We start from the raw sequence: 9,117 nt of genomic DNA on the forward strand, positions 1-9,117 counted from the left end.
ACCTTGAACAGATCTATTCATGTTTACAATTATTATATTCCTTTGTGGCAAATCGGAATCATCTTGAGAATCACAAAAGCAAGAACAAATAAGAAATTCGACTGCTATCCTGTTACTTTGTTCTCATCTATACCGTTTGTTTCAAATTAGAAACACAGCTCATCTCTCAGATGTTTACATAATAAAATGTAGTCTTAGAAAATTAAGATTTGTCAAATTTACCAAATTGCTGATTTGAAATATGCTGCTTTTTATAAGTTTCTGATTAAATACAGATTATTTTCCTTTCCAGTTTCCTGTAATTTTACTTTTTGGGTTGCTAGGAAACCCACCTGCCAGGATCTGTGGCTGAAGGACAACATTTCCTCCTTCCCCTAGCTGTTTTCCACAAAACAGAAATCAGAAAGAAGATATGTCCATGAACTGCCCTGGGGGCAATCCGTATTTTTATACAACTCTGAACATAGAAGGGCAAACTTAAGACTAACTTTGGTATTCAGAACAGTCTCACAAACAAATGCCTGTATAACTCTGGTTAAATGTACATTAATTTTGTGGCAGCAGAGCAATAAAAGCAGGTTAATGTAATGAAACCCCCAAATGAGGTAAATAATGCCACTTGTTCATTTTGCAGTGATTTCAAAGCATTTATGCGGGTGAAGAGTAGGTTTATTGCCTGGTAATTTTTATTTCGGTCTTTTAATAGCAGTGGTGTGTTAGGAAATTTTGTATGTGATAATATCACTCTCCTCCTGCTTTTCTTGGCAATGGGCTGTATTCTTGAGCTCTTAAAATTATGAGGTCAATGTTTAATTTTTTATTAAGAAATTAAATGATTGCTGAGAAAACAGAATGTCAGTGATACTATTAGTATCATAATACAAACTTTATTCATACCAGATTCAATTGCATTTTTTTTCCTTAAAAAAAAAGTTCCTCTGTAAGAGCCAAGGTTTTGTACTTTGGTTCTTTGCTGGAATCCACCTCCTCAGCCCTCTAAAATCACTTTCCCATAGCAGCTGTTGCCAGACACGCATCTGTAAACTCTCAGCTGATATATGCCCTCTCCTGGCTGGTATCTCCTCGCAGTTTTTCTGCAGTTTGTCCTGTTTCTGCATGCTCTCTTTTTCTTTGGAGGGTGGTGAAAATTATTGCTAACTGGAGTAGTCAGAAACATCACAAGAAATGAGAAAGTGCCACAGAATAACCCAAGTGCCACCTTAAATTCTGATGAGAGTAAAAAGAATTGTTTGTATTATAATACTGAATTTTCAGAAAAAATGGAATACTAATGGTTTCTTTCCTAGTTTAGATTCAAAGTGGATTGTTTTGTACTTGAAATTTTATTGGTTTCATAGTACTTTCTAGTTGAATTTGATATTGGGGGAAGTTTTCAATGTGTACCTCATGACCTTACTGCTGGTTCTGGTAGCAGGGATCTCAAGGAGACCAGAGGAATGACCATTCGGTCCCTGAGCGCAGCGGTTCCCACACTGAAGAGGAAGCAAGGGTCGAACCCACCAAGAAATCCCAGCACCGCTCTTCCTCCAGCCAGCACCACAACCATCGCAGTGGTGGCAGAGGCCTTCACAGGCAAGAAACTTTTGACTCAGAAACACAAGACAGCAGAGATTCAGCTTACGTAGAGCCAAAGGAGGACTACTCACATGAGCATGGTGACCACTATGATTCTCACAGGGATCATAATCACAGAGACGAGTCCCATGGGATCAGTGAACACAGACACAGAGAGTCCCGGCATCGCTCAAAGGAGAGGGACCGCGAGCAGGACCACAATGAATGCAACAAGCAGCGCAGTCGTCATAAATCAAGGGACCAATATTGTGACAAGGATGGGGAAGTGATATCCAAAAAACGTAACGATGCAGGAGAGTGGAACAGGGATGTTTACATCCGTCAGTAACTTTTGCCTCTGGCAGTCTTGTGTTTCTTTGAAGTCTTGTAACAATGCCCCTTGAAAATATCTTGGGTTCTTCTTTGCAGAACATATGGTATCCTTCTGTATGCTGATTTGTATTGCTGTTGCTTGCATAGCAATAGCATGAAATAGAATATTCATATACTTATTTTTTTTTTGGTTAGTGCTATATGAATTAGTGTAGTACAACTGAAGAGTTCCTGATGTTGTACTATGACATTTTTCAAGCTGTTTTTGGTAGCTGCCACTTGAACAATATCTGTTGCCATCAAGGTGTTGTTAGTGTTTTTTTAAAAAAAAGGTACATTTGATGTTTAATAACTTCCCATGTATTCAGCAAGCCAGGATCAGCACATAAAAAAATCTAAAACTTTTTGTCTGCTCTGATTTTTAATTTGTATGCACTTGATTTGCGTATTGATTTAAGCACCACTCTGTTGCTTGTACCTCTGGTGGTCTCCGTATGAAGACAGAATTCAGTCTTGCCTTACACACAGGGGATCATGGAGTCAAAATCTATTTTCTATGTACTGGTACTGTGTACTGTATATACAGTTTATAAATGTTATTTCTGCAGACACCTTCTTACTATATAAGTTTGATCACACTGTTTTAGAGTCCTAATGCCAAGTCAGCAGATTTGCTTTTGAATTACTGGCAACTGGAACTAGCCTCACTTAGGAAATCTGTAACAGTGTTCAATCTAAATACTTTTTCTTCTGTAGCAGAAAGCTTATACTTATTGTAAATATGGATGAGTGCTTGAGATAAAGGGTGTAACTCTTATAACTTACGCTGTCCTTGCAAACCAAATTTTACATTTTAAAGTTACGGTAAAGATAATGAACTTACCATGATAAATTATTTTTCTCTGTTCAGGTCACAATATTGCAATGGGCACAGCTTAATTTTTGTTCTACTGTCAGTAAACAGAGCACACATGTTGGAGGTGTGTATGTGAGTGGGTGGGTGGTGGATTGATGTTCGTGTGCGTGTGCACGTTAGGCAGCAAACTGTGAGAATCTACTGAAGAAAACAAAGGTTACTCAAAAGCCCAAAAAGTCTATTTCTACATTCTGTCTCTTAATTTAAAAATCCAAATTGCATTCAGGGAATATGAGGGAATTTACTGACCCAGGTAATTGGGAAAGCATAAATCTGCTGGCTCTTTGTTGAGACTTCAGGAGAGTAAAAACAGGCAAATATTACTGTGAGTTTCACTGGAAATGTAAAATCTTTGTGTTTTAGAGTATTTGTTTTAGTAAGAAAAGTTTACACAGCTTGTGGAGAGTTATTTTGTTGGAAAATAAATTTTTGTAGCTTCTCCACTTTTTCTACACTTGCCAATTCTCTGCATTCCCACTCTGAAGCCAGCTCATTGCTTTTCCTTCACCAAAGCTGTTGTGCTGCTGATGAGAGCATAGAAAAATTACTGTGACTCTGTTAGGAGCTTTCTAGAGAAAATGCATTGAAATCGAAGGGAGTGAACACAGTTTGTTTTGCACTGAACACCTGTTGCACTGGTAAGTGGGGGGAAATTCTCTATTATTTTTGACTCCAGGTTCCATACCCTTGCCTAGTGTAAAAGCTGTTCTGCATCACATGTAGTCTTTGTAGTACTTATATTAATGAAATACTTTTTGTATTTCGCTGTAAATAGCACATTATATAAAGACTGTAGTGTGATAATAATTAGTTTAGCTGGAAGTTCTTTTTATTTATTACTTCAATTCTGGGAATATCAGCATTGCCTGATTTTGAATATCATTTTAGTGAAATGGATAAGATATATGGCAGGTGCATGCTTTCTCCAGTCTCCTAGCCCAGCATCCAAGAAGTTTGCTTAAACATTCTCTACCCTTCCTCTCCTACCCCTCGCCCTGATGCTTTATAAGCATTTTTACAACAAACTAAGAGTGGGAAATTCTGCTGTCAGTTATCTGGCCATTCCTCCCAGTGCTGCTGACTGTGGTGGTAATTCAAGGGTAGGTTTTGGCTCAAAGCATGAACTGTGGGGAACACAAGAAAAAAGGTTATTTTTCTAGAAATTAAATTCTCATCATTTTCTAAACATCACTAAATGGCTTTGTAGAGAAAGGAAGAATTGGTAAGTAGATCTGTTGTATTGCTAAATGGATATAGAAGAGTACATAAACTGGTTTTTGATACAAGAGAATTTTCAGGGTATCTGTAAAAAATGGCATTAAAAGACTGTTGTTTGAATCATATCAGATCACATGTAAGTGAGAAGAAAATTATTGTCTTGCTCTGTATAGCCTGGCTTTAGCTAATTTACCAGCTGCATTAAATGGTGTTGCTCCCTGCAACTCATGACAACTATGTCATCTAAGAAGTGATTTCACTTCAATACCTTGAATATTTTGTTCTTTTTTTGGGGGGGGTTTATGGTTGGGTGTGCGGTTTTTTGCTTTGTTTGTTTTTTTACTTTTGCTCCAGAGAGTGTTTATTTTTCAGCTTTCTTAAAGTATTTTTTAAGGAATGTTTGGCAGAATTTCAAAGCACTGAGTAGTAGTATATGAAAACTATGGCATAGGCAGTTGTGTATAGACAAATAAATGAGAAAATAAAGAGCATAGTCCAAGCCCTAGTATTTAAGTATTGATTAATGGAGTATAAACATAAAAAAAAAAAAAAAAAACAAATCCAAATCCAACTGGTCATAGAATTGTGTTTTATATAGTGCTGCTATTTATGTATATACAACATACTAACAAACACGTATATTTCTTAGGCAGACTCACTGAATAGGTTTTATTAGCTGAGATACTTTTTTTCAGTTTCTGTTTTAAGAGTGACAAATCATTTGTAATGTGAGCTTGTACTACATATGTTGCACAATACCACCTGCCTGCTGAGCACTACTTTGAAAAGCACTTTAACAGAGTTATGTCATAAGAAGCTTTAAAAATACACCAAATGGAGGACATATCAAAGATTATTGTGATGAAATGTCTTTGCAAAGTTTTGCCATTAGAAGGTTTAATACTGGTTGCATGAGGATACTAATGAGTTCATACTTCTCTATCTGGTTTCAGGGGTTTTGAATCTGAGAAATAGTAGGGGTCCCAGTGAGCTCCAGAGTCTTATGGATTTGTGGTAAAAAACAACCTGTAAAATTTTCATTCAAATGAACTAAAAAGATCATAAAACCAGTGAAACAGAAGGAAAGGGAGGAAGATAAAATAGTTAAGTGACATGTAATCTGGGCAGCTCAACTCTGTATTTTTCTAAAGAATTTCAGTATATGGAAGGAATGGGATGCATTTCAAAATCTGCATGTATATGTTAGATGTTAACCTTATTTTTATGTGTTTTTTCAAATGACTATACATCAGTGCTGAGTAGCCTTAGTCTATTCTTTACCAGTTGTCTAGTGTCACACAGATGTCATGGAAGAAAGAATTCTCTTCCAGAGGGACTGGAAGGAGGTGACAGTAAAAGTCGCCAGACCTGCTAAGGGACAGGACAGTGGGGAGGAATAAGCAAACAGGTTTGTGCACAAAGGCAGCATCAGTACCAGTTATATGCTGAAAATACTGGTTTTTGCTAAACTGATCTATAAATTACTGCCTAGAATTTAAAGAATTATTCTAGAATGGTCATGAATTCATATTCTGTGTCTGGCATCAAGAGGTCAGGATTTTAAGAGTTCCATAGTTTTTGCTTCTCAAGGAATTCTCATAAGGCTCTGGACTTATTTAATGAAGATCAGTTCTAAAGCCACAAAGAGTTTCAGTGAGTACCTCTTTTCACAGAAATCTGTATACTCTTAGCCTATAGCCCTTATTATGAATGGAGGATAAGGAAATGAAATTCCACTCACTGAACCCTGAATAAAGGGAAAAGCCCATTTTTACTTCTCCCTGCATAGCTGGTTACTCGCAGTTCCTGCCCAGATCTAATACACTGCCCCTTAATACTTTGTCTTTTATGAATCTGTTAGCAATTACCATTTTTAATCTCTGTTGGTTTGTAAAGTCATTCTCATGTTCTGGGACACCTGCAAAGGTTTTAATGGGGTCCATTATCATTCCCTCAGCTGGAATGAAGTGAGTGCTCCGACTGCTTTTAATCAATGGATGTTCAAAGGAAAAGAGCTGGTGTAAACCACCCCCTGTGTTTGTTAGTTACTAAAGCCTCTTCAAAAGATATTTTGATTTGTGGTTACATTTGACCTCTGATTGCTTTAAAACATCAGGCTGAAAGATGTTTTCCAAATGTTTTTGACTTTAATGCTATTCCATCCATAAAAATTGAGCACATTGCAAAAAACTTTATTAAAAAGTCTAAAGAGAGAAATTATTTTTCAGAGTGTAATATAACATTTCTAGTGTACATTTACTTATATTTATTATTTTATTGCAGATCTTTCACCAAAATCTTCATTCTTCTATCATCTGTAAAGAATGTGGATGCCATTTTTACTGTGAATGTTTTTAATCAAATGTTATTCAGTCAATTTCATTGCTTGGCAATTTGTCTGTAATTTATTTCCCCACTTTTATATAACAAACTATTACATATGAGCTTACAGTAGTTTTATAGACAGTTTCTTTTTATAACTTGCCACCCTAGAAATGTATTCCTACGCAGCCCCAGAAAAGGTTTATATCAGATATAATAGAGATTAAGCAGGTTCTTTTAACTCATCCATATTCTCATTTCTTCCTTTATTCTTGCTACTTTTATCTATCATGCATACCTACTCTGCAATGAATTCTAGCAGTAGAAAATTGGATTTTCTCATAAACTTTTTATTCATGAACAATCAAACATAAAACTAGGGTTCTTAATATTTTAAACTACCCACTCTAAAGTAATTTCTTGATTGATCACCTTCACCAGCCCATTCCTTAAGAAGCATATGAAATGCTGTGATCCAAAAAATTGGTGCATTCCATGACACTGAAACAAGAAAAAGCTGTATTATAATTTCATAATATATGAGGCTGCCTATTTTAGTATCTTTCTACTGACCAAGACAGATATTTAGATTTGGCACTATTACTTACCATTATTTCTGCAAATAGAGAAGACTACTTTTCAGACTTTCTTAACTACAGGATCTGATTGCATGCCTAATCTATCTATTTTGTAGGTTTAATCTTTCATTATAATGACAATAACTTTTTAAATTTAATATATAATATCTCATATATATATATAAATGCATAAATATATTCCATTGTGCTTCAGCATCAACTGGTGAAGCACAATGATTCAGTGTGTAAAGATTATCAGGAAAGTAATCATATGTTTAAAACATATATACACTATTCATCAGAACTGTGTCAATGAGAAAGTATTCCTGCCACTTCTAAAGTCACAGTAAGATTGGAAAAGAAAAAGGGCATCCATCCAACTTTAGTCATCTAACTTAGCCACACCTGTAGTAAGAAAAAGGATGCTGGCTCCTTCAAGGGCTGCAGCATCTTAACGGAGTTTCTGTTCTGACCTGCCTGATGAAGTCACTCCCCCTTCCCAGCAGAGACAGGGCCCTCGGGAAACAGCTGAGGCCAATCCCTTCCGTACGCTGAGTGCTCTTCCAAGGCTAGCAGTTGACTTTTGCAGAAACAACCCTAATAGCTAAAGTTCATATATCAGTAGTTTTTTCAGGTGAAGTCTGCTCTGCAATTACACTGGAATTACCTAAAAGTTAGTTACATTTTCTTCTCCCCCCCAAGAAACTTCTCCTGTAATATCAAATGAGGTCACCTCCTTAAAATGCCTGTCATCCAAAACTAAAGGAAATGGGAGATGTCTCGACAAATATTCCACTAAAATTCAGCAATCTTAATTCCTTCAAATTCAGCATTGCACAAATCCTGCTACTGAAACTGGAGGTAAAGTTCCTTACTTTATATGAATACACAGACTTCAGTATATAGTTTATGTGTGCTGATTAATGTTTACAAAATTTCTATAATCTACAAGAAAGAAAATGCTTTTTTACTAGCACTGAGTTAAAGATTTCAACACGTTCCTACAATAAAAGATTCATCCCTTTTGTTCCCAGGTAATTATTTTCACCATATTTAGACTAGAAAGATTATAGTATGAACTTACAAGACTCTAAACAGGATATCTCACCTACTACTGATGAAAGAAAATTACTTTAAAATTTCTTTAGACATGGTGTGTTTAATGGCAAGGAATGACCAACAGAAGTAGAGAAGTAGTAGACAAGAATTCCATTTTCCTATCCTGCTAGGATAGGCCTTACAGAGGATGTATTTGTCAACCTTGGCAGGACAGAAAAAACATTTTGTTTTTATTCAAGAGCAGGAGGAAACATAAAGTATCAAAAAATTATGGAAAACATAAGTAAACAACCAAACTACCAAAAAAGAGAATTGTATAGATTGTTTTGATTGCAAGGAAATACAAAATGCACTACTTATAGTAGAAAGACAAATGATAAAAGAACTATTGCTCTTTTTAATCCAGCCAAATAGTTATGTGTGAAAAGACAGACTTTTTCAGATAATGCTTTTTAAAACTGGAAATTGATGAGTGAGAGGAAAACACCAAACACAGATGTCAGTTTCTGTTTTTCCTTGTCCTTAGCTTTCCTTCTTTAGTGCTATTGTCAGTTCCAGCAGGACTGAGAATACTGTTCAAACTGGAACTGAAGCAGAATTTTCAAATACATCTAACATCTTTTAAGAAATTTAGATTATTTACTTTGAGCAATGTACTAAGGCAGTTTTCATTAGCATGCTTCCCCAGTTTCAATTTTCATGATTTTAGCTGGTGATGCTTTCTAACCAATAAAGAGTTAATGTCCTTAGTTGTTTGAAAGGTGATTTGCAACATTTCAGATGGTATTATGCATTGTTTTCTGTCTTTTGATATTAATCATAATTGTAGCCCCTTCTGTTACAAATGTTTGACTTTAAAACTGTCACTTGTCAGCCAGTCCAATAGGCTATTTCAGAACCAATACAGTTTATGCATGGGAAGTTTGATGTTGAAACAATATTTATTTACATTCCCAGAGTGAGATGGTTTAATATATTCATGCTGCTATAAAAGACATGCTACAAAGCCTAATCGTATTTTGTGTATATACTATGTGTACAGAGAATCTTGCTTGTATTAAAATAAAAGAGAAATGAGGTTCTAAGTATCAATTTATAAAACAGTTTTTTGTAAAA

The 9,117-nt window shown here is 35.6% G+C and overlaps 1 protein-coding gene across 2 annotated transcripts in view; it reads left to right on the forward strand.

Moving 5' to 3' along the window:
* The window catches only part of CACNB2 (calcium voltage-gated channel auxiliary subunit beta 2), a 247,000-nt gene extending 237,898 nt beyond the window's left edge, over positions 1–9,102 (forward strand). Inside the window, exon 14 of one of the 2 annotated variants that reach the window (XM_041408467.1) lies at positions 1,433–9,102. In XM_041408467.1, the coding sequence (XP_041264401.1) occupies positions 1,433–1,924 (492 nt within the window). In that variant the 3' untranslated portion in view covers positions 1,925–9,102. The remainder of the gene's footprint in view (positions 1–1,432) is intronic. The other variant, XM_041408468.1, reaches the window with a different exon arrangement.
* Positions 9,103–9,117: the final 15 nt, after the last annotated feature.

The sequence above is a fragment of the Onychostruthus taczanowskii genome, unplaced genomic scaffold, assembly GCF_017590055.1.
Source record: "Onychostruthus taczanowskii isolate IOZ18803 unplaced genomic scaffold, ASM1759005v1 scaffold3, whole genome shotgun sequence".
In the NCBI taxonomy this organism is placed as follows: domain Eukaryota; kingdom Metazoa; phylum Chordata; class Aves; order Passeriformes; family Passeridae; genus Onychostruthus; species Onychostruthus taczanowskii.